This window comes from Callorhinus ursinus, unplaced genomic scaffold (genome assembly GCF_003265705.2).
Source record: "Callorhinus ursinus isolate GAN/ISIS: 27379988/994484 unplaced genomic scaffold, GSC_fseal_2.0 scaffold49, whole genome shotgun sequence".
In the NCBI taxonomy this organism is placed as follows: domain Eukaryota; kingdom Metazoa; phylum Chordata; class Mammalia; order Carnivora; family Otariidae; genus Callorhinus; species Callorhinus ursinus.
In genome coordinates this window covers 3,334,672-3,360,926 of record NW_027397111.1, presented here as the reverse complement: position 1 = coordinate 3,360,926, position 26,255 = coordinate 3,334,672, and the positions used below count along the sequence as shown (strand labels likewise).

General features: G+C 37.5%; 1 protein-coding gene across 1 annotated transcript in view; it reads right to left on the bottom strand.

Moving 5' to 3' along the window:
• The window catches only part of COPB1 (COPI coat complex subunit beta 1), a 47,461-nt gene extending 21,490 nt beyond the window's left edge, over positions 1–25,971 (bottom strand). The window contains exons 1-14 of the mRNA XM_025894372.2: positions 25,818–25,971; positions 24,945–25,094; positions 20,481–20,710; positions 19,905–20,074; positions 17,917–18,031; positions 16,584–16,676; positions 14,816–14,953; positions 12,157–12,276; positions 10,362–10,469; positions 10,131–10,277; positions 8,591–8,736; positions 6,501–6,597; positions 4,840–5,000; positions 3,653–3,773 (exon numbers count right to left, since the gene is read on the bottom strand). Of these exons, the coding sequence (XP_025750157.1) occupies positions 3,653–3,773; positions 4,840–5,000; positions 6,501–6,597; positions 8,591–8,736; positions 10,131–10,277; positions 10,362–10,469; positions 12,157–12,276; positions 14,816–14,953; positions 16,584–16,676; positions 17,917–18,031; positions 19,905–20,074; positions 20,481–20,710; positions 24,945–25,035 (1,737 nt within the window). The 5' untranslated portion in view covers positions 25,036–25,094; positions 25,818–25,971. The remainder of the gene's footprint in view (positions 1–3,652; positions 3,774–4,839; positions 5,001–6,500; positions 6,598–8,590; positions 8,737–10,130; positions 10,278–10,361; positions 10,470–12,156; positions 12,277–14,815; positions 14,954–16,583; positions 16,677–17,916; positions 18,032–19,904; positions 20,075–20,480; positions 20,711–24,944; positions 25,095–25,817) is intronic.
• Positions 25,972–26,255: the final 284 nt, after the last annotated feature.

The window sequence follows — 26,255 nt, the reverse complement described above, 5'->3', positions numbered from 1 at the left end:
AATCATTTCACTCGACACACAAGTACCTTCAGTGACTTCCTACAGCCTTCATGTTGAAGTCCATACTACCTGGCCTGCTATTCAAGGTTTCCACAAGTGACTCCAACTTGCTTTTTTAGTGCTGTGTACAATTATCCTAACACATGCTCTATACCCTTGCCAACCCGTCTTTGGCTAAGGGCTGATCTGCACACATGCAGGAAAAAGACTCCCACAGGCCTGGGAATGAACCTGCAGAAGAATGAGTGTAATAATCCTGAGTCTGGATACAGTCTCCAGAAGAAGAAGAAAGGGGAAGGGACAGGAAAAAAGTAGCTACAGAAATCGTGGCCAAAAAGTTCCCAAATTTAATGAAAACTATAAACCTGCATAAGAAGTTCAATGAACCACAAACAAAGGAAACGTGAGGAAAACCACACCAAGGCAAACCCTAATCAAATTACTGAAACCTATGATAGGGAGAAAATCTAAAACCAGCCAGAGGACACAGGACACATTCCACACAGAGACATAGAATGACAGAAGGCTTCTCATCAGAAAGCCAGAAGATATTGAAGCTACCTCTTTATAGTAAACTGCAAGACAGAAAACAATGGAGTAACCTCTTTACAGAACTAAAAGAAAAAAACTGTCAATTTTGAATTCTATATCCACAAAATATCTTTCAAAAATGAAGGAAAAATAGTCTTCTTCAGACAAACAAAAACCAAGAAAATTAGTTGCCAACAGACCTCACTGTAAGAAAAGTTAAGGCAAGGGGTGCCTGGGTGGCTCCGTCGGTTAAGCAGCTGCCTTTGGCTTATTAGGTCATGCATGATCCCGGGGTCCTGGGATCGAGCCCCCGCATCGGGCTCCCTGCTCACCAGGGAGCCTGCTTCTCCCTCTGCCTCTGCCCCTCCCCACCCCCAACTCGTGCTCTTGCTCACTCTTGCTCTCAAATAAATAATTTTTAAAAAGTCTCTTATTAAAAAAAAAATTTAAAGCAAATTCTTTAGTCAAAAGGTATATAAAACCAGGGAAACTCTAGAAAAGGTATAAGTGAAGGAGAGTCAGGGAGGTGATAAACAACCCAACTTCTTCCTGCCTTGTACTACATGTAGCAAACTTCATGAAACCGTTACTAGAAAACTGGCTCTCTTAAACAGGTATCAGCAAATACTCAAATGGTCTCCCAATTTGGAGAACTGAGCAGCTATTCCATGCAAGGAAATCAAACTGGACTCAGAGATAAAAAAATTTGGAGACTTTTAAAAAACAAAGAATTTATTTATTTAAAGAATAGATAATTACACTGTGACAAAAACCTACATAAAGTGTAACAGAGAGTTACAAAGTAAATTATTGCCCATAAATCAAAATAAATTGATAAAAAAGAGATAATACAGGGGTGCCTGGGTGGCTCAGTCGGTGAAGTGTCTGCCTTTGGCTCGGGTCATGATCCCAGGGTTCTGGGATTAGGCCCCATGTCAGGCTCTCTGCTCAGCAGGGGGCCTGCTTCTCCCTCTCCCTCTCTCTCTGTCAAATAAATAAATAGGGGCACCTGGGTGGCTCAGTCGTTAAGTGTCTGCCTTTGGCTCAGGTCATGATCCCAGGGTCCTGAGATCTAGCCCCACATCGGGCTCTCTGCTTGGCGGGAAGCCTGCTTCTCCCTCTCCCACTCCCCCTGCTCGTGTTCCCTCTCTTGCTGTCTCTGTCAATAAATAATAAAATCTTTAAAAAATAAATAAATAAATAATCTTAAAAAAAGGAGAGAGAGAGAGAGAATACACCTTATAATTTACTTGGCCCTCTAAATCTCACTTATGGCTCTTTTCATGATAGAATAAAAAAAAAAATCCTTTGAAATTCCAAAGCTAAAATAAAAATGTCTAATTATATGGGAGCTTAAGTAAATGAAGGAATCTAATGGACTATTTCATAGCTATTAAATATTAGGACTAGAAAGGGCTTAGAGAAACATGGGACTGTTACAATGTGAAGTGAAACTGCAGTGCTGTAAAACACAGAATGAGCAATATTGGGGGGAAAAAAGTGTTTCACAGAGAAAAGCCATATTAAACTCTTTCTGGAGGAAGGAAGGATTTTTGTTATCATATTTGGGTAATGTAATTCTAGCTTTTGATGTTTCTATCTCCACTACAATATTAGTAAGATTTGTACTTCAGTCTTCTAACCATGAGTGATTTTTTCTCATTAGTTTTTGTTACCTCACTCCTTATTTTAACAATATTAAAAATGAACAAAAATAAAACAAACACGTTCACAATTCTACCACAGAAAGATTTGTTTGAAATGAAGGCAAAGATTTTTTCAGACAAATGAAAGCTGAGAGAATTCATCATGAACAGACATGAATTATAAGAATGATTAAGTTCTTTAGGCAGAAAGAAAATATCACATGGAAATCTGAATTTACACAAAGGAATGAAAAGCACCATAAGTGGTAAACATGTGGGTAAATATAAGACTTTTTCCTCATTAAAAAAAAAATCTTTAAAAGAATATTAACTATTTACAGCAGATGAATGTATAAACAAAAACATCACATTATACAGGCTTAAAAAGGAAAGAAATTCTGATACATGCTACTATATGGATGAACTTTGAAGACATTATGCTAAGCAAAATAAACCAGTTGCAAAGGACAAATTTAGATGATTCTACTTATATGAGGTATGTAGAATAGGCAAATTTATAGAGGCAGAAAGCAGAATGGTTGTTGCCAGGGACTGGGGGAATGGGGAGGAGACTGATGGGAGGGTTACTGTTTACTGGATACAGTTCAATTAGAGATGATGATGAAGTTCTGAAGATGGATGATGGTAATGGCTGCACAACAATATAAATGTACTTAATGTCAACAAATGGCACATTTAAAAATGGTTAAAATGGTAAAATTTACATTATATATATTTAACCATAAAGAAAAAAAAAATACCAAAAGTCACCCAGAAAGGTACTTGCACTTTGTCCTGTTCCCAACTCTCGACTTCTTACAACTAATTATGCCCCCCTCATACCCAAGCCCAGCCAAATACTAGATAAATAAGAAATGTTAAAAATAAATAAATAAAAAATAAAATAAATGATGCATATAGATGTATATAAACACACAAATAATTCTTAACTATTTAAAGCAAAAATAACAGCAATGCATGTCAGGGTTGGTAACATGACACAGAGAAATAAAATGCAGGACAACAGCACAAAAGGTTGGGGGGAATGGAAAAGGAGTGTAAATGACTATAAAGTTGGAATGGGCCAGAAGCTATGATGAAGGCATAAACTGCAGAAATGAGAACACACTGAAGAGACATTTCTGGGATAAAACAGACAATGACTGACTGGATGAAAATGCTTGAGAGAGAGGTCTTTCTTTCTCTGGGCCTTGACTGGTCCTAACAAGCAAATGACTGACTTCATAAGCCCTTACATCTCTTCCACTGGACTAATCACAAGGTCACATTATTGTATTACTTTGTCAATTTTACAATAACATTGTATTACTATGTCCATTTCCCCCATTACCATAAGCTCTTCAATGACATGAACTTCAGCATTCACTTTTAGGTCCTTCACTGTCCAATGCATATGGAAGGCACTCAACATTTGCTGGGTAAATGAAGGATAAATGAACAATAAATGAACTTACATTTTGCTTTTTCTTCTCCTGAACCAAAGCTACGTAGCGCAAGGCAATCTTGGTCAGAGTTGTGGCAAGGGAGGCAGCAACAAAGAAATCTCCATCCAGAAGGAAGGCTCTCAGGGGAGGTCTGCAAAGCAATCAAGGAAAATGAAACCCAACCATTTCTTAAGCAGCATGCAGCTTTTGCATAAATTATTCAAATAAGCCTATTTAACACTCTCACTGCCACCCTTCAGTGAAGAGGATCTCAATTAGCTCCCTCTTTAGCTTTTAGAATAGAAACAGGAAAATATACACGGTTTTACAACTTATCTTCAAAAGAGCTAGAGCCAAGTGAATATGGAAAGAGAAAATGATTCCAAGTGTATGTACTAGAGCCAATGAGCTATTCAAATTCCAACTTATCTATTTATTGTGTCCCTACAGGTAAGTTACAAACCTTTCTAAGCCTCAAATTCCTCTTCTGTAAAATGAGAATAATAATAAACTGTATCTCAATGAGTTGTTAAGACTACAAGAGTCAAACTACTTAGTACAATGCCTAGCATATAGTAACAACCACTAAAATTTTAGGCATTATTTTTATCATGTTCATTATAAAATTGGAGAGCAAAATAAGGCATAAAATATTAAAATTTTAGTCCAGCAACTAGAAGTGGAAAATCTTCAAAATATGTTTCCCAAGCACTAATAGAGGCAACAAAATTCACAGTTACCTCCACTCAGCATTTTCTTTAAATCTTTTTTTAGGATTTTATTTATTTATTTGAGACAGAGAGCGTACAAATGTGGAGAGGCAGAGGGAGAAAGAGAGGGAAAGGCAGACTCCCCGCTGACTGGAGAACCCAATGTGGGGCTCGATCCCAGGACCCTGAGATCATGACCTGAGCCAAAGTCAGATGCTTGACTGACTGAGCCACTCAGGTACCCCTCCATTTAGCATTTTCCATGTGAGTAAAAATAATTTTAAACAGAACAGTTATTTCAATGAAAACAGTTTTAAGGAGCAGAGGATTAGAACCACCAACACAATTCCTAAGAGAAATTAAACATCCTCCTTTCAAGTATCTTAAATGGCAAAGATTTCCATTTTGGTCAAAAAAAGCAAATAAGAGGAAAAAAATCATTTGTTCTATACTCAGGAGTAGTAATTTAAAAAGTATAGATGGTAGGGCAGAGGTGCTGTAAATTACCTTTCTTCCTCTTTCTTCATGGGTCGAGAACTGCTTAGGGCACTCTGAGTTGCGTAGGTGCCCATCTCAGTTACCAACTTCTGAACCGGCCCCACAGTTATTTCCTCTTCAGGTTTTAATTCTCCAGCTTCTTTCTTTATTTCTGACTCCACAATTGGGATCTACAAATCAATTGAAAATACCAATTTAGTAATAACATCAACAGCAAGCAAAATCGTATTTAAATATTCAATCATTTCTATGGAGAAGGCAATTCCACCAATGCGATTTTTGCAACTCTGCATTCAATTTTCTTTCTTTCCCAGGATGATGTAATGGGAAGAACAGGGGCTTTGGAGTTGGATGCCACTTAGCTATTGAATGGTTCTGGGCAAGTTAATTCAACTACTCAGGTTTCTTTATCTCTTAAATGGAAATCTTAAATCTATCCATACAAGTTACTTAATAGGAAAATGCTTAGGACAGTGAATAAGACAAAGTACACACTCACTAAGCCTTACTCCTCTTCCCTATCCCTTCCTTTGAAATACTAACCAAAACAGCACCTATTCTAAAATGAAATAGGGCGCCTGGGTGGCTCAGTCGTTAAGCGTCTGCCTTCGGCTCAGGTCATGATCCCAGGGTCCCGGGATCGAGCCCCGCATCGGGCTCCCTGCTCAGCGGGAGGCCTGCTTCTCCCTCTCCCACTCCCCCTGCTTGTGTTCCCTCTCTTGCTGTGTCTGTCTCTGTCAAATAAATGAATCTTTTAAAAATAATAATAAAATAAAATGAAATAAATCTGACTTATGTGTACAGAATAACTTTATCAACTACCTTTTAAAAACACCAAATGGCAACTATGTATTTATTCCTCAATACCAATCATCTAACGTAAGCTCTAAGGGGGCGCCTGGGTGGCTCAGTTGGTTAAGCGACTGCCTTTGGCTCAGGTCATGATCCCGGAGTCCCGGGATCAAGTCCCACATCGGGCTCCCTGCTCAGCGGGGAGTCTGCTTCTCCCTCTGACCCTCTTCCCTCTCGTGCTCTCTGTCTCTCATTCTCTCTCTCTCAAATAAATAAATAAAATCTTTAAAAAAAAAAAAATAACGTAAGCTCTAAGAGTCTTCAATCATTACTGGTCAATTCCTTTTCTCGTACATGAAAAACCTGAAGTCCAGTCAGGTTAAGAAATTTATATCCAAGGTGCCAGAGTTAATTAATGGCAAAAGCAAGACTGTAATCCAGGTCTCCTGACAAACACTGTTCTTCCTATTCTACCATATGGTTGTTTGGGTGAGGAAAACACTGCCAGTTTTAGTACATAAATAGTCTAATGTCGGCAGGGTTCTTGTAATACTCGCATTCTCCTTTCAGAATATACAGGGCTAACAGAGTTTTACAAGTCTTTTTCTTCTTTTTAAACACATAACCTTTGGTTCAAATAAAATCTTACCTGAAAGGGTAAATAAAACAGACAAAAGAACAGGCATTATGGCTCAATGCAGGGGAGAGGGATGCCCCTAGTTTCCCAGAGCCTCTAAGCTTTAATTATCTGGGTAATTAAAACATATTTTTCAGTGTTTTTAACTCCAACACTACTAAATAAAAACATAAAAGCAAACCACCACATAAAAGTCAGATTTACTAAAGTAAAAATCACCATTTACTAAAGTAGAACATACCTCCCCAAGGGACCTGCGGACCTCAGTCATCACACTCTGAATGTCTTCCTTGGTACTACAGTATTCTCCCAGGATCCATAATGCGCCTCGGTAAATCCTAAGGGAAGAACAAGTTCTGAAACACTGACATTGCTAACAAATCTTAAAGCAGAGTGAATTTAAGCTCAAGAAAGAAAATAAGATTCTGCAGTTCCAAGAGACTATGGATGAAATTTTAAGAAAGAAATGTAACAAAGACACTAAGTTTGATTCTCTCCAGAAATCACAAGGATTAAAAGGAAAATAAGTATTCTCACCCATTATTATTAGGAACACTTTAAAATTGGTAAACTCATTAGTAAAAATAAAATAACAAAGTGTCTCCCAGAAAGGTGTTACCCTCCATTTAGGGCAGTGTTAAGGTAAATTTTATTTTATCATTTACTACTATAAAAAATATACAACTTTGATATAAAAAGTAATTCACTTTTTATTTGTAGTCACTGAAAAGAAAAGGCAAGATGCTGAATAAGGAAGGAGTGCAAAGGATCAGTAATTAAAAAAACTCCAAAAACATAAAGAAAGCAACAATTCTCTAGTTAAGAATGTTAGTTAAACTGAATAAAGTCTTTAGTTATCTTTTCCTTAAGATTTTCATTAAGCTTATTCAGAAAACATTTTAGAAACTAAAGCTTTAAGAGATGATGGCCATTAAAGGCAAAACTTTGGTATGATTTTTTTTCCTCACAAAGGAAGCAAATCTTTCTCACTTCCATAAATATCAATATTTTGTATCATAAAAACAATTTTACAGTGGCCCTTTCCTTTCTCTCCAATGCAGACATAATGCAAGTCTATCATACTCTATCATTTTACTTTAAATGAAGCAAAATTTGGATGCAACAGTCCTTTCTCATTAGCAAAGGCTATTTAAGGGAAATGCATTATGTCAGATTTAGGCTGCATATTCTTTTTTTTTTTTTTTTAAAGATTTTATTTATTTGACAGAGAAAGACACAGCGAGAGAGGTAACACAAGCAGGGGGAGTGGGAGAGGGAGAAGCAGGCTTCCTGAAGAGCAGGGAGCCCAATGTAGGGCTCAATCTCAGGACCCTGGGATCATGACCAGAGCCGAAGGCAGATGCTAAACAACAGACCCACCCAGCGCCGCCCCCCAAGATATTCTTAAAGAGTATACCTTCCTAGTTTTTCTCTTTCCTGAGACTGGCCTCCTGATATAAAGACTGGAGCTCTAGTAGGCATCTTGGCCATGTAGATGAGGGCCCACACCCTAGAAAGAACCTGGGTCCTAATGACTTATGTTGTCATAAGTTGTCGTAACTGCCCTCTGAATCTTTTTTATTTTTATTTACTTTTTTAAAGATTTTATTTATTTATTTATTTGACAGACAGAGACACAGTGAGAAAGGGAACACAAGCAGGGGGAGTGGGAGAGGGAGAAGTAGGCTTCCCGCCGAGCAAGGAGCCCGATGTGGGGCTCTATCCCAGGACCCTGGGATCATGACCTGAGCCGAAGGCAGATGCTTAACGACTGAGCCACCCAGGCAGCCCTTGAATCTTTTTAAAAGATTTTATTCATTTATTAGAGAGAGAGCACAAGGGGGAGCGGCAGAGGGATGGGGAGAAGCAGGCTCCCCGCTGAGCAGGGAGCCCAATGCAGGGCTCAATCCCAGGACCCCGGGATCATGACCTGAGCTGAAGGCAGATGCTTAACGACTGAGCCACCCAGGCGCCCCTAGGCTGCATTTTCAATCCCTCACTTTAATAAATACTAATGGGGGATATAAATAATGATATCCAAAAAGTGATACACTTTAAAAATATGTTCCTTAGTCACTTGAGGATTCACCATGTTTTAGAGGAAATAAGGATAGAGAAACCTAGCTAAATTACACCTACAAAAGCAAATTTTTGCCCACAGATTATGGATTTATTGAGGTTGGGGTGAGGGGATGTCTACTGTGATACTTATATTGACTTTAGTATCTTGATTCATTTCTTCTCCCTTACATTTTCTATCAACTGACCCTTTAAAGATAGAAACTGATAAATTGCTTGCTTGACCTTAATTTAAACAGACTTTAAACCTACTTGACAGATTTAATAGCATGAAAGACTTCAAGCATCTTCTCAACAATAAGCATTCTCAGGTTATCAAAGCGCTGAATGGCTTCACGAACAAACTCCAACACATCAGCAGCTGCTGCTTCATTATTGTCACTGAGAAATTCCATTAACTGAAAGGCAAAAAGGAAAACAGGATAAGTTATATAATTTTTTTAAAAGATTTATTTGAGAGAGAGGGAGGCCACACAAGTGCATGCAAGTCAGGGGAGGGGCAGAGGAAGAGGGAGAGAGAGAATCTCAAGCAGACTCCACACTGAGCACTGAGTCCGACATGGGACTCGATCTCATGACCCTGAGATCATGACCTGAGCTGAAATCAAGAGTCGCACACCCTAACCGACTAAGCCACCCAGGCGCCCCATAAGTTATATAATTTTCACAAAGAAAATTATCTAAGTTTTTTTGTCTTAAGATTTTTATTTATTTATTTGACAGAGAGAGAGACAGTGAGAGAAGGAACGAGCAAGCAGGGGGAGTGGGAGAGGGAGAAACAGGCTTCCCGCCAAGCAGGGAGCCCGATGCGGGGCTCGATCCCAGGACCCTGGGATCATGACCTGAGCCGAAGGCAGATGCCTAACGACTGAGCCACCCAGGCGCCCTGAAAATTATCTAAGTTTTAAGAAGTAAACAAATTTACAAATACTATAATAATTTTTTTTTAAAGATTTTATTTATTTATTTGACAGAGAGATAGAGAGCACAAGCAGGCAGAGTGGCAGGCAGAGGGAGAGGGAGAAGCAGGCTCTCTGCTGAGCAGGGAGCCGGACATGGGGCTCGATCCCAGGACCCTGGGATCATGACCTGAGCCAAAGGCAGCCGCTTAACCGACTGAGCCACCCAGGCGCCCCTATAATAATTTCTGAACATATAACAAAATGTAAGTTGAGAGAAAAGCACTGCTATGTAAACAAAGTCATAATGTCTTTCCTGGGTTTTGTGCAGCCAAGTTTATTACAAAAAACTCACTATAAAACAAAAGCTGGAAATACACAACTCAAAATAAATTAATTGGATACTCCTAAGTTGTAACTAAAAGTAAAATCATTTCAGAAAAAATTTGAAGTTCAAAGACAAAATTTCAAATTACAATAACATACCTCATTTATCTGACAGTGACAGAAGCCAATGATTCTAGGTACGTATATTTTCCTATAACTAAATCCTTCAACTTTTAAGAGGTAAAACTATTTGAAAGAAATACTGGTTTGTGCTACTGAATGATATATATATATACACACAGCATAATTTTATCACAGGTAACTGTAACAAACATTAATTATGGTAATATGTGGAGGTATTTTTGTCATATTTTTGTGTTTACTTTTTTGATGAAGATGTAAGAGAAAGAAGTCAGATTCCTTATCCTTCTGAGCTTAAGGGTGAACAGAAAGATCACTTCTGACCACAAGATTCAGTCATTCTACTAGACAGTTTAATTGCTAAATAACTAAACCTTTCTATTCTTTTAGAGAATTTCAAAATTAAAGGCATCAGAATTACATACCACAGGAATAACATTTGCAGCCATATCTGGAAATCGGACAGAACAGGAATGCAATGTTCTCACAAGGAGTTGTCTGTATTTGTCAGTATCTTCATGCTCAGACACATTATTTGTTTTAATCACTTCCTTCTTCAGAACAATAACCAACTAGAGAACAAAGTAAAAATAAGTGGGAATTACACCATGTTTGGCCTGACGGCTTACAACAGTGCTGTCAGAGTTTTGTTTTACCTCTTCAACATTCCTAGAAGAGACAAGATCCAGTGCTAACTGCAGAGTTTTCTTGCGTACTTCTAAGTCTGGTGTGCTCAATACTCTCAGGATGTCCATAACCAGATCCTGAGAAAGAAGAGAAAATCCAGAATTAACACCAATATTAAGAGAAAAAAATCCTAACCACAGAATGGAGGGTTCTGACCATCATCACCTTAATTCTTTCATCAATAATAAAATCACTGGTGGTAGAAAAACCAGGTATTTTGGGTACCCTGATGTAACACAACATGAAGTATATAGTATCACATATGATGCATTCAAACTGCAAATGTTTACTGTGACTCTATCAAGCTTTAGCTCAAACTCACAGTTTATAGAAAATTCAGAAGTCAGAGAAACAAACTAAATGACACCAACAGAAAGTAATCAGAGGTATCTACAAGGAGGGGCATCTTACAGGACAATTAGTCTGATCTCTTCAACAAGCCCGTATCATGAAAAAAATTACTGCACCAATTGAAACATCAATTGTGGTAAGACATATGGTCATGAATTAGACAAGCCAAACAAAAGGGGTATTTCAGGGACATCTGGGAAAATCTGACTTTGGAGTTGGTATTAGATATTATTAAGAAACTATTAATTTCATTAAGTGGGATAATGTTATTTTTGCTCTGCAGGAAAATGTAATGTTTTAATGGCACATACTTTAAAAAACACTATGGCAGATAAAGATTTTAAAATATAGCCAAACTAATTTACAAATTTTACTTCTTTGAAACTTTAAAAAAATTTCACTGATAAAAAAGTTCTAAAAATCAATTCCTATATAACTTTCACTTACACTCACCCGTTGTTAATATTTTGCCACATACTTTATCCCACTCTCGGTGAACATTTTAGTGTACATCTCCCATGAATAAGAATAAACTCTTATATAACCACAATTATCAAATTCAGAGAACATTGGTAACAATGATATCACATAATATACAGTCCATAATTCTCATTTCTCTAATTGTCCCAATCATGTCCTGTAGAGCAAATTTTTTGTTGTTGCTCTGACCTGGAATAACATTGAATTTAGCTGTCATGGGGCTTTATTTTTATTTTTTTTAAGATTTTATTTATTTATTTGACAGAGAGAAACACAGGGAGAGAGGGAACACAAGCAGGGGGAGTGGGAGAGGGAGAAGCAGGCCTCCTGCAGAGCAGGGAGCCCGATGCGGGGCTCCATTCCAGGACCCCGGGATCATGACCTGAGCCGAAGGCAGACGCTTAACAACTGAGCCACCCAGGTGCCCCAGGGAGAAGCAGACTCCCTCCTGAGCAGGGAGCCCAATGCGGGACTCGATCCTGGGACTCCAGGATCATGACCTGAGCTGAAGGCAGTCACTTAACCGAGCCACCCAGGAGCCCCTATGGGGCTTTATTTTTATAAAAATCATTACTCTCACAGATTACACAGGTATGCTGATAATTCCATAGAATTATCTTTTATTCTCAATCAGTTGGCATATTTTTCAAAAATAAATTATATTCAAATTAAAATGAATATCTCTATTGTTAAGAATAACAAATGTAGTACAAATAGAAAAGATATAAAATAACATATTAATTCATGTTGGAAATATTTTTTATGGCAAATACCTTAAAAGGCTATGGCGATTCAAGAGTTACATGTTAGTTGACCAAAATTTAAACTGCCCAGTCTCAAAGAATTTAAGTTAACCAAGAGAGCAAAGTTTGAGTGTTACCTCAATTTGAAAAAGATTTTATCTAGGATTTCCCTCTTTCAGATAACATTTACCTGTAGTACACGTTCATGAGCAGGATGCTCTTTTAATTCTATCAATCGATCCAGAACAATGAGCTTTACATTGTTGTCACTCTCCTTAATAATTAAATCAATGTAACACTGAGCAGCCGCCTATATAAAAAGAAACACATTTTAGGAACACATTCATCCATCTTAAACACAGAATCCGAAAATAAGAAGGAAAAAAAGTCCCTAAAGAAGCCAAAATACATTCACTACTCCTGCACTAAAAGTTTATGAATATTTCCCAAAGGAATGTGTCCCTCTGTTCCCTATATTCTAATAAATCTCATTATTTTCAACTTTAAAAAAGTTAAGAAGAATCACAAGTTAAAAGGATGAAAAGGGGCTGTTATAGGCAGAAATGCTAACAGTCAAAAATTAAGGGTTGAAACTAAGGAACAAGGCAGAAAAAAGCAGAGTATCCCCGAAAATATAGCTACTGAGTATCTTTGAGTTTAAGTGCAAAGTCTAACACACCTGCATTACAGTACAGAAAAATCAAGACTATAAAGATGACCCTGACTCATTAAAAGCAGAAGACAAAGGAGCAAACCTGAAAGAGCTCCCAATGGCCAAAACTGGAACAGAATGATCAATGAAACAAAAAATGATAATGATTATAATACATAGAAAAAAACAGCCATACTGATATGAAGAATAAAGAAGGGAGGGAGGGTGAGGGGTAAAGGGACAGCTCTTCTTGCAGGACTCCAGTTAACAAATGTATAATGAGGGAAACAGGAAGTCACCATTAGAATATCACATTAATAACTGCTGTACAGAAATGCTAAAATTAGTTGGTATAAGTTTGAGGAGAAATAGGATATTTGCAGTTTCAAAGTATCTTCCCATGTTATTTACTGATTACAAAAGGAAAAATCACAACTCAACAGTGGAGATATCTGGCAGGCATCACCTTAACCGACTGATCAAGGTTAACATCACTAACAGTATTCCAACATCATGTACACTCCTTGATACAATACACTGAGAAAGGTTCATCACTTCCATGGTATTCTTCCCCAAAATGCACAACCTCAATCTAACTGTGAGAAAACATTAGACAAACTCAAATTGAGGGACATTTTACAAACAAATTGACCCAGTATTCTTCAAAAGTGTTAAGGTCATGAAAAACAAGAAAAGGCCTGAGGAGGTGGCACAGATTGGAGGAGACTAACACATGACAACTGAATGTAATGTGGGATCCTGGATTGAATCCGGTACAAAAAAAGGAGATTGGTGAAGTAAACTGGTAGAATTCAAATAAGATCTACAGTTTAGTTAACAATATTGTTCCAATGGTAATTTCTTAATTTTGACAATTATACGTCTTGCTTTGCAAGACGCAAACATTATGGGAAGCTGGTGAAGAGTAATGAGAACTTTGTCCTATTTTTACAACTTTTGCTGTTTTGTTGTTCCGTAAGTCTAAAATTATTTCAAAATAAAAAGTTAAAAAATTTTTCTAAGTATTGGCAGGTAAAGCAATCGAGTCTCCTATTGATACAAGCTGGCTTTAGAGAACTATTCATTCTCTGACTATATTAGGGGTTCTTCATGTAGTCTTTTTTTTTTTAAAGATTTTTTATTTATTCATTTGAGACACAGAAATAGAGAGTATGAGCAGAGAGAGAGGCAGGGGGAGAGGGAGAAGCAGGCTCCCTGCTGAGCCAGGAGCCCAATGTGGGGCTTGATCCCAGGACCCTGGGATCATGACCTGAGCTGAAGGCAGACGCTTAACCATCTGAGCCACCCAGGTGCCCCCCTCATGCAGTCTTGATACAGTAAATTAGAGAAGAGAAAGCTAACATTCCAATATTGAAAATATGCACTGTAATCTTTTTTTTTAGGAACCATCAGGTAGGATCCAAAACTCATTTTCCCAGATCCAGGTTTTAACGTAATTAAAGTATGGGGAGAGATCTTAAAATACCAGCATCATTCTCCAGAAACTAGAAATATTGGTATTCTCTCTGTGTCTCCCTTTCCCCCCATGTATATGTATGAAAGCAGGAAGGAAGGAAAAAAAGATTGGACTATGTAAGGAATCCAATAATTTCACATTTATAAATCGTTTTTTTTTTTTTAAGATTTTATTTATTTATTTGATAGAGAGAGAGGCACAGTGAGAGCAGGAGCACAAGCAGGGGGAGTGGGAGAGGGAGAAGCAGGCTTCCCGCTGAGCAGGGAGCCTGATGTGGGACTCGATCCCAGGACGCTGGGATCATGACCTGAGCTGAAGGCAGACGCTTAACGACTGAGCCACCCAGGCGCCCCTAAATTGTTATTTCTGTGCCATGTAATGCCACGTAATCACAGAGTAAACTGCAATGCCACTAAATCATTAAGCGCTGGGGTGCCTGGGTGGCTTAGTCAGTTAAGCGTCTGACTCCTGGTTTCGGCTCAGGTTGTGATCTTGGGGTCCTGGGATCAAGCCCTGCCTTGGACTCCAAACTTTCCTCAGAGTCTGCTTGAGATTCTCTCTCTCTCCCTCTGCCCCTTCCTCCCCTGCATTCTCTCTCCCTCTCTCTCTCAAGTGAATAAATCTTTTAAAAAAGAACAAATTAAAAAATAAAAAAGTAAATTATAAGTGCTAAGACAGCATATCTATCATCTAACCAGCACCAAAAGAAATAAGCAGTACCTTGATTGCAGTAGGCGCACTAGAGAGTGTCACTAATGTTCCGGCAGCTTCATATTTTACAGCTGGGCTAGATGACTGTAATAAGTTATAGATGCAGCGAATGAAACGAGCCCTTTCTGATGGATTAGCATGACAGACCTGGAGAAGAGAACATTTAGGTTTCAACTGACTCCAGGGACACCTGCTTTCAAACAGATTTTTTTATAGATGTCAGCTTAGATGCTAGTTTTCTTAATTTGAAAACAAAGAATAATGATATAAGGGCATCTGAAGATGTCAGCCAACATGAGATGAGACACTGTGACTGGTAATTTCAGGAAGAAATAGGTTTTACTTCAGACAATTGTTACAGCTACTCATTCATTTATTTATTCAATCACAATTAATATTCTCACTCTGTCACAAAATATTTTCAAATGGTTTATAATAAAAGATAGGCATACTATACACAAGTGAAAAAGAACAAGAAAATGTAAAGTAACAAAATCAAGGACCAAGTGCATTTAATATGGGTACTGTGATAGGATATTAAATTTGGTCCTAAATTTTTACTCTGGATGTCATGTCAAAAAGGGAAACATGATGGATATCAATCACAATAGCTAATAAAAGGAAAATACCTATTCTTAAAGCAAGAAAGATAACCCCTTTCTCAAGTACTATTACTTATTTATTTGGAACCATATTCCATACTGTGGAGACAACTAAAATTTTCTATGCTATCCTAAATATATTTTCCTACCTTTACCTATGAAGCAAAAATTCCTTATTCTTTCTTTTCTGAAGTTGGTTTTTATGTCAGATTTTCCTTTAACATATAAATAGTCAAATCTCTTTTATTCAGGCATGACTCAAAAGCTATTTCCTCTTACTATATAACCTGGACCCTGCTAGACAAAGAAGTCTCTGAACAGCAGAGAATTCCTATTTTTGAGAGCCTCAGCAGCATCTCTAAACCATACAATGAATTAAAAAGAACTAAATATTTACAGTTCTGGTTTCATCTTAAATGCCAAACCTAAATGACTGGTTCCCTGTGTTGAAAGGGGCCCTTTTCTTTCAGAATCAAAGACAGTGGTCATCAGCCCAGTGTCTGTTGTGGGTACTTTGTCAATATTATCCTATTTAGTAAAGTCATTCCTGATGTATATTTTTGTTGGCCTCCAATGGTATCAATAGCAAAACTGGATGTTATGTACCTTTTATGAGAACATTAAGATGCAATCAATTCTTTCAAAGAATATATCAAATTTAAATGTTACCAATAAAGCACTTCATTTTAAAACCCAAATCTCATCCAGTTTTAGACTTCCTATTGGTCAATGGCTAACAATGTCATATTGATATATTTAAAATCTATTTTCCTTTACAAACAGGGAACACAGAAAATATTTAAAGCTTTTCTGATTTGTTTTTAGATTTCCAAAGTAGTCTGGTGTGCACTCAAGAAAAGATCTTGAATTTTCTTTCCAAAGCCTGATTCATAATCTATTCAGTTACTTAATAGTGCACGATGATTTCTCTGCTGCTGTATTGGGTCAAGCCATGAGTTTTTAATAAAATTCTTTAAGGAGGTTTAGAAAAATTGGAAGTGTTTGGAAAACACAATAAACCAAAGGAAAAAGAAAAAAAAGGCTTTCATAGATTATGCTATAAAATATTTCTACTACTAAAACATATTATCCCAGCAATTAAGCAACATTCCAGAAAAAGAGAATTTAACCTTGTCTTAAGCTCTTAAAGTGTATTTTACCCATTTTAGTCTTACCTTATAAATTAGTTCAACAATAACCAACTGAAGAATGTCTCCAAATGTCTGAACTTGATCAATGCAAGTACTTAGGTAATCCAAAGCTCGATCCTAACAAAATAAAAATACATTTATCAAATTCCACCTCATTCAATAAAAGGACTTAATCAGTGCAACCTTTAAAAAACATACACAACCAAATATAAAAGAAATGAGGAAATCAGGGCAAAGAAAAATTAAATGAAGGGAAAAAAAGGTGAACACATACATGTAAGAAATAAAGTCTAATACATTTCCTAGAAATGGGCCACAAATTTGGGGTCTGAATTTTCTAGCAGCTATGAGGAGAAAAACACTATGTGTTACAAGATTCAGAGTACCCATACAATCAAAACAAACCAGCTGTTTAGGAGCATGGTTATTCCTACTTCTAAGACTTAAAAGAAAAATCTCAACGATTCTCATATACCAAATGCTGATATAGAAAAGTATGACCTCAACAATATCTCTACAGCAAAAGTATCAGGAAATTTTATTGAACTTTTTCTGATTATGCCCCCCGGGTAGGTAAACAGCGTAACACCAAATATATAGGTCAATAAAGCCAACTTTCCAAGAGGACAAAACATCCTGGCCCAAATAAACAGCTTTCTTATAATCTTGTTCATAAGATAAAATGACAGCATCTAGATTTCAGAGAAATGGGTAGATTCCATATCGTTCAGTCTTCATTATTTCCCACATTTGGAGAATACTGGACAGCAAAAATTCCAAGATTAGATGCCACCAAAGTATGCAGAGTCACTGACCAACCCACCATCCCCCCCCCCCCCCTCCCGATCCATACACTTTAAGAACCAGCAGAGCTGGATGTAGAGTTGACACCAACTTATGAAATCTGAAGAGCCAGTAAGGATATACATTTACACTGAAGACCATGCTTCTTTCACAGACATGGCTCAGGGTGAACTCTATACAAAGCTACCACTTTTCTCTATTAAACAATTTTAGATCTATACCAATAGAAGGAATAACAGGTTCAAGCCCCAAAACAGAGTGTTACAAAATATGGCCATAATGATTTCAATCTGGAAAAACTGTCAAGTGGCTATTATTAAATATCTCTCAGATGTTTACTAAAAATAAAGTATATACATAAGCAATTGTCTGGAGAAAGATTAAGAAAAAACTATTTTATACAAATTAAGTTCAAAGATCTAAAAAAACCAAAATATATGAACATTTGCACTATAAAAAAAATCACTGACTAAAAACTTGATTAGGCCTATGTAAATACTTTTAATTCTCATTTGAATACAGTCATAAAAGTATTTTTTAAAAAGTACTTCACCTGATCTGCATGAATTAGCATCATAAAGGCATTCCTTTTGCAACTTGCATCCTTCTCATTCACCAGAAAATCATGTATCAGTTCAGGAGCATCAGGTATAAGATGTTCAAAATTCCTTGAAATAAAACAGGTAATATTCATATTTAATGAAAACCTACTTTGTTATTTTAGTAACTGCCTGGACACTACTAAAAGTAATCTTTATCAAGCTTTATAACACTGTCAATTGTTTTGCTTTTTGAAACCTTAAGTCAATTAGAACTGTGGGTAGGAATCACAAACTTACATCTTCATCTATTAAATTATCAAATTATATGTTTTCTAGTTTAACAAAGAAAAAGCTGACTTCTTCCACATGCTATCTTTCACCAGAACATCTCTAATAATTGTCTTTCATATACTTCATATACTTTAGGAATACAAGATCAATGCCCATGATGACACTCTCAATGTACTGAAAGAGTCTTAAGAATTATCAGGAATAAAAATAGTCCCTTGAGGGGTGCCTGGGTGGCTCAGTCAGTTAAGCGTCTGCCTTCGGCTCAGGTCATGATCCCGGGGTCCTGGGATCAAGCCCCGCATCGGGCTCCCTGCTCGGCGGGAGAGTCTGCTTCTCCCTCTTGCTTGTGCTTTCTTTCTCAAATAAATAAATAAAATCTTTAAAAAAATAGTTCCTTGAATTGTACTAATTATGCATTATAATTACTCATTCACTTACTTGCTAACTTACTTCCTATTCAGGAAAATTTTAAGTATTTGTAGTATACAGAATAATGAACACCAGCTTCAAAACCGTCACCTGACCTCAACAATTGTTAATTCATGGCCAATTTTGTTTCACCTATACCCCTGCCCACTTCTTCTCCTCCCATATTATTTTGAAGCAAATCCCAGACCACTTATCACTTCTTCTATAAATATATTGGCATATTATAATTGAGGATACTTTCTTTTTAAAACAAATCATAATACCATTATCATACCTTAAAAAACTTAAAATTCCTTAATATCATATACAGTGTTCAAATTTCCCACTGTCTTATAAATGTCATGATTTTTGTGTATGCAGTCTAGTTTAAATTCTGAAATTTGTGTAGTCTGTACGGTAACTTTCAAAGAACTCTACATTATTAACCAGAATACTACTTCCCCAACAGATAACAAAATCTAATATAACAATAAGAGAACTATGAAATAGAACAATCAACTCTTAAAGTACAAAGATATTTATAAAAGTTACATCCTATGTCTAAATAGATTTGACACCAGGGTGGGGGGATGGGTTAGCCTGGTGATGGGTATTAAAGAGGGCACGTTCTGCATGGGGCACTGGGTGTTATGCACAAACAATGAATCATGGAACACTACATCAAAAACTAATGATGTAATGTATGGTGATTAACATAACAATAAAAAATTTAAAGATAAAATAAATAAAAAAATAGATTGACACCAGTAATTATAAAAACCAAGCATTCTAGCCTTATCTAACTGGTTCTTTAAATCATTTTTAAAGTCCAAAATCTTCAGCTTTCAAAGAACAGGAATAAATTGAGAACTGCAGCCTTTCTCATTAAAAAGTTCCCTGCTTAAGGCTTCTAAGGGTAAAAAGACAAGACCCACATTCCACACAAAGAGAATTCAAAAGCAAGGCCAAAAACTCAAAACCTACAAGGGCTAAGCAAGTTAACTAATTGAGTGGGCTGAAGTAAGACTGAGAATGATAGGCACTGTAAAGTACACAACTTATTTAAAGGGAGCTATTGTCAATTTCAGCGTAATGCTGTCATGCAGAAACTAGGACCCAGGGTTGCCAGATCTTTTCAATGTTGACAACATAAGAAGAAGAAGAAGAAAAAAATATCGTTCTGGCCAAAACAAACATTATCTACAAGCTACGTACAATCTGCAAGGAACTGCTGTGGAACCTCTAGTCTAAAAGACTAAATAACCCTCACCGAACCAAGCCCTGGTGGGCCTTTATTTACCTGTAGATTGTATAGATGGCCAAAACCGCATTCCTTCTAACGTAGCTGTGCCGGTGCTCCAGACAAGCACGGATAGCTGGCATTAAAGGTTCTAGCAATTCTGCTTCTTTCAATTTGCAAAGAAAACGAAGAGTGGATCCTCGAATAAATTCATTAGGATGCTGAAGATCCTGATAAAATTTAAATACGAAATGTTGAGTTCCAGCATTTTACAGAACAACACCCAATTAAGTGCAAAATGTCCTACGAAAAAAATAAGAAAGTAAGTTTTTGGAAAAAGATCTAGATTATCAATTTCCTTCAGATCCCTGTCAAATCAATTTCTACTTATCACAGCAATGTCTCATATTCTATGTGTCAATGGTTTTTTTTAGGAGTAACATAAAAATGCATGGAAAATGTCCAAAGAAAGTAACAATAAAATTTTTTACAATAACTTTTTACAATTTCAGTTCCAATTATCGGTAACTTAGATCTTACCCAAGATTTAATTTTAAAAATTAAAACAAATCCCATTCCACGAATTTTACAATTAAAATCAAAGGAATATTCAGAAATAACCATGGTTTGGTTTACCTTTCTGTATGCATCACATACAAGGATCATTTCATGTAAAAGTCTCCCATCTGGAGTTGTTTTAGGAACAATTTCCCAAAATACCAGAAGTAATTTTTTGATGGTATGATCCTGAAGAGGTAGCACAAAACGAATGATGGTCATTAGAAGTCCAGGAAGCTTTTCACCATTCAGAATCATAATGATTACTTTCTTCAAAGCTTCAGTCTTCGACTTCACATCTCCTTTTTCTGATACCAAAAAAAAAAAAGCACAATCACTTCAAAGGAAAATTCTCCAGATAATTTTACAATTCACAAAACATTTTCTCATTTTACCAGCAGTAATGATAATAAAGGCACTAAAGAAAGTGACAAGGCGGGGGGGGGGGGGGCCCCGGGGGGCCCTCGTTAAGTCTGCCTTGGCTCAGGTCATGATCCCAGATTCCTGGGATCAAGCCCCGCCGGGGAGCCTGCTTCTCCCTCTCCCACTCCCCCTGCTTGTGTTCCCTCTCTTGCTGTGTCTCTCTCTGTCAGATAAATAAATAAAATCTTAAAAAAAGAAAGAAAGAAAGTGACAAGGGTTCTGGACCTAGCTCTGCCACAAACAAGCTGAATGACTTTACACAAGTCATTTATCTCTGAACCTCATGATACTTTACATAGAACATGAAGGCACTGGATTAGATCTCTGGTCCCTAACCCATGGAGTTAATGTAGAAGCCACGAATCTGTAGGTATACCAAATGATGCATGTCTCAAACACAGATGTAGCTATTTTTCATAGTGTAAATAGATGCTGTCAGAATAAGCGGCTTCTGATTTCAACATTGCTTTTAGTCAGTTGTGTATTTCTTCAAAGTTACAATCACTATCATGAGGGAAGGAAGGGGAGGATCAGTGGCATTTTTTTTTAACATTAGATCTTCAAACTCAAAAAGGCTGGGAACTAATACACTAAATCCAAAATCCGATCATATTTCTACGGGACTATAAAACTTCCGTGCTCGCTTCAGCAGCACATATACTAAAATTGGAACAGACTACTAAACTTCAGAATCTTTCTTAAGAAATCACCTAAAACACTGGAAGAAAATTAAAATGTACTAGATACGTAGCCATTATTTAGAATTAAGGATATTTAAGATACTAGTTTATTGTTACTTAGCTTAAAGCGATTTACACTATAAACTATATTATGCAAAACAATCTATAATTTAATCATTATCACTGCATTCTGAAGAATTTATGGTAAAAATATTTTGTGTCCAAAATTCAAAGGCAGGAATGTAGGAGGCAAGCACATCGCTACAGCTGCTTAGATCACAGAAATAAGCAAATTATCTACGAGAGGGGAGGACAAAGAGGGATGACGAAGTTTTTAATAATCTTAAGAGTTATCATGAGAAAAAGAATAGAACTAGGAATACATTTCCAACAATTAGAGCTAAGTGGCTATCAAATGAGAGTTCTTTGTTGTTGCCAAAGAGACAAGAGACTGTGAATGACCAGCTGGTAGTTACAGAAAGGATTTAAGTTTTGGAAGACTTATAGTAGGTAAATCAAAATTTCTTTCTAGCCCCCAAAGGCTCTGTTATCTATTACTAGCTTGGTATAACATTTTCACATGTTGCAGAATAGAGAATATTCTCAGGTTCTCAATTTGTGTTCAATTGAGAACACAAGTAAGGGTTTTTGCCAAACTTATTCCACAAGGGTGAACATTTTTGTTTAAAACACACCACTTTCTTGTGCATCTCTCCCTGCTTCAGAGTATCTTATCTCCTGCCACATATGAAAAAAAATTGGTATTGCCATATCAAATCAAGAAACAAACAACTGGGGGCGCCAGGGTGGCTCAGTTGGTTAAGCATCTGTCTCCCAGTGTCCCGGGATCAATCCCTGCATCTGGCTCCCTGCTCCACCAGGAGTCTGTTTCTCCCCCCGAACCTTTCCTCCCCTCCCCTGCTCATGCACGCATTCTCTCTCTAATAAATATATAAAATCTTAAAAAAAAAAAAACCTGTAAAATTATGGAGTACCAATCTGTGCAAACCTTCAGTTTTTAAGTCTGTGAGGATGACAAAACAAAGCATCAGGAAAGGTGACTGTAGCCAATAGCAATCACCCTGATAAGAAGACAGATTGGGCAAAGTTTTAAGTGGCTAAAGTTGTATTTGCTGGGCCTAAACAGGTTTTCTTATCTTTGTCCTGAGCTTCCTTTCTGAATATAAAAAAAAAAAAAGGTTTTTTTTCTAATCTGTTTCACAGCATAAAGGATACAAAGTCCAAAAGACATAAAACTGTATCATTATAATGCTGATGTCTTCTTTTGTTCCAGTTTTTGACTACTTTTCCCAAACTAGCAAATCCTAAGGGTTTAGCAGGATAAAGCTCCACTTGTAATTACATGTTAAAAAGTTTAAAAGTTTCATAGAAAACATGTAAAAAATCTATACCATTTACAATTCAAGCCCCCTTAGCCCTAATTTCCATTTATTCAACAATTCAAACTGAGGTGAAGGACGTTTTTTTCCTACATCTTCAAACTTTTCAGAACTTCTTTTCTTCCATGAACACTACTAAAAACATGGAAAATTTAAAATATTAATTCAATTCGCCAAAACCTACCAAGTACTTCCTACTCCAGGCAATGTATAGTCATCAGAACTCATGTCTAGTGACTAAAAGCATAAAGTAACTCAGTATTTCACAAACAAAAAAAGATTTGTTACTCAAACTGGAAACTACTTCTAAACTTTTTCTCACCTCAACTCTTCAGATACAGTAAAAAAATACGCATAAAATTTGAGATTTGAGACTACTTATTTATTTTTTGGTAGGGGGAGGACAGTTAAGGCAGCTTTAAGAAAAAGGTATTGTTACAATTAGAGGCAGGTTTTGTGCTTCATCTTCCCAGCTGCAACCTTAAGTATTCGGGAGTTTTGTTTTTGTTTAAAGTAAGCTCTATGCCCAACATGAGGCTTGAACTCAAGATCCTGAGATCAAGACTGCATGTTCTACCCACTGAGCCAGGCAAGCGCCCCAAAAACTTTTAAATTATAAGAAAAAAACAGTAATGAAAGTTTATTCATTAATGTGCATTCTATTCTACTATAAATATAAACATGAAAAAAAAAAGATCTGTGGCTTTTGTATATAGGGGTATAGGTTTAAGTGCCATAAAGGAGGGTTTCTTTTTCCTTCTCTAAAAATGGATCTCTTGGGTGCCTGGGTGGCTCAGTTGGTTAAGTGTCTGCCTTTGGCTCAGGTCATGATCCTGGGGTCCCGGGATCAAGTCCCGCATCGGGCTCCCTGCTCAGGAGAGAGTCTGCTTCTCCCTCTGACCCTCCCTTTCTTGTGCTCTCTCTCAAGTAAATGAAGTCTTTAAAAAATAATAATAAATAAAATAAATAAAAATGGATCTCAATAGAAACCTAATATTAAGTAGCCTAAAATCAGGATATTCCATTACTGTTAAGAGGTGGGAATAGGCAAGTAAAATATTGTCGCCTTTCAAATGGCAAACTACCTTCTAAAAGATACTTTCAAGATCTGAAGCATAATTTTCACTCTTCGTTTTAAACTACAGTAGTTACTAGTGTAAGTTAAACTTATTTTTAGTAGTTCAATGAAACAAGAACCATTATTTTGGAATGTGCATTACCTTGAAAAATTGTTTTTCACAGAATCACTCACAGAAAGAATACAGAGTATACACTTTTAAAATCCAGAAATATACTTTTCTTTTTGTATAAATGCTTTATAAAAGCTTAAACCTTTTTAAACCTCAAATACTCAAAAAGCTTAAAACTTTCTGTAAAACACATGTGTATTCCGGGGTTGACTTCATTAGTTCAGTAGGTGGTAAACCCAAAGAACAAAGTTCTTTTAGTTTTACAAGCTAAGTAATATGAAGTTAAGTGCCCAGAGGAACTGAGACATTCAAATACACATTCTCAACCTGTTACCTACAGAGAACAGTCAGCTACACTTAAGCATAACATATTAAACTATATAAGCCATTATGTTATTTTGAGGAATATCTAACAACTATTATGTGTCTTTAGCTTTACTAAGCTAAGCTGAGATGCTGTTCAAAAACCAATACTGCAAGTCTAAATGTAACAAGTTTTCTCTTTTTCTTTTGCTAGATTTTATTTATTTGAGAGGGAGCCAGAGAGAGGGTACAAGCGGAGGGGAGGCGCAGGAGGAGCAGCAGACTCCCCACTGAGCAGGGAGCCTGAAGTGGGGCTCAATGCCAGGACTTGGGATCATTAGCAGAAGGTATAAGCTTAACCGACTGCACCAGCCAGGCGCCCCAAGTTTTCATTTTTAATAAGACCAAAGTTCTACTGAAGAGATCCTAGAAAAAAGTATTTAGACAAAAAGTAAGTATTTCTAATTACAAAGAAACTTGAAATGGAAATGAGCCTTTTATTTTCATTTTTCTCCATTTAATTTTCAAAGTATTATCAGAGTTTACCTAGATCATTTTTTAAGCTAATTTCAGACGGTGGTTCTGAATCCATGGGCACGTTAATTAACGTATAGCACACGTTCTCGGCAGCCGTCATGGTTTCCGGATATAATCAAACCTCGATACAAGATTTAAGGATGATTGATGCCAGAAAATCTAGAAAAATAGAAAGATATCATTACAAGTAAAAAAACAGAAACAAAAACACAACCAGTAACTACCGTGATCTTTACTGTCTCAAGTTCATTCAGTTTGGCTAATGAGTTTTAAAGTATTAGAAGGGCAAGGTCAATTTATATTGTGTCCCATAAAAATGATGCCTATTTTAATAAAAGACACGCCTGTCTGCCTCGGTCTAAGGTACAGACCCCACGACCCCACCCAGGACTTGAGAATGCTGTACTGCAACACTAAGGCCCACAATAGAGTGACAGTGCCCCAGTCCCGCCCAACCATGTAACAGAACAATGATTTTTAAACATAACACACAATCTGAACTGCTCAAGTTAAAAGACCCTGTGCGAGAATACTCGGCTAAAAACCTTAAAACATTTTCTCGCGCTCACGGGTGGACCCGACTGTGTGTCGGTCGGTCCATTAGCGCGCTGCACCCCCACCCCCTTCCCCTCCTCCAGCAAAGCAGCCCCCGGCCCGGAATGATGAGCCCCGGGGCCCCGGGAGGGATTAGACCCCTGGCCAGTACAAAAGACCGGGAAAGGGCGTCCGGCCCAGAGCTTCCCAGCCCCCCGTTCCACTTCGCCAGGCCCGGACGCGAGCGGCCTAGTCGCTCCCCTTCCGCATCTTCTCGCAGGAGAGCCAGTTCCTCCGACTCAGCCCAGCCCAGCACGCCTCGGGGACTGGGGGCTTTTGGCGCGCTACCTGGCTCCAAGGGGCGGCGGCTACGGCAACGGTGGGACCGTGGACTCCGGCTCCAACCCGCAGCAGCAGCCGCAGCTCCGCACAGTCCTAGGCTGACGTGGAAGGGGGTGGGGTGACGAGGCCAAGCCACCTAGCACCTACGGCAACACAGAGAGGACAAGCCTTCTCCGTCCCGCGCCTGCGCTCTGTAAGTATGCCTCAAGTTTCTTCCTTGTAGTCCACGGCAGTTTTAGGTGGCAGGGGGATCTGGGAAAACATTAAGCTTTCCCTGCAAGCCAAACGCTGAATTTAGCGCTGTGGTCCTTTAAATGCTACCTAGAAATTGTTTCCTCTTCCAGGAACTACAATAGCCAAGGGAGGAAGTGCTCAGAATGGGAAGCCCATTTTATAAGGGCTGTATGGTCCAGGGGGAAAGAGCAGTAGACTGCGAGAGCTGGA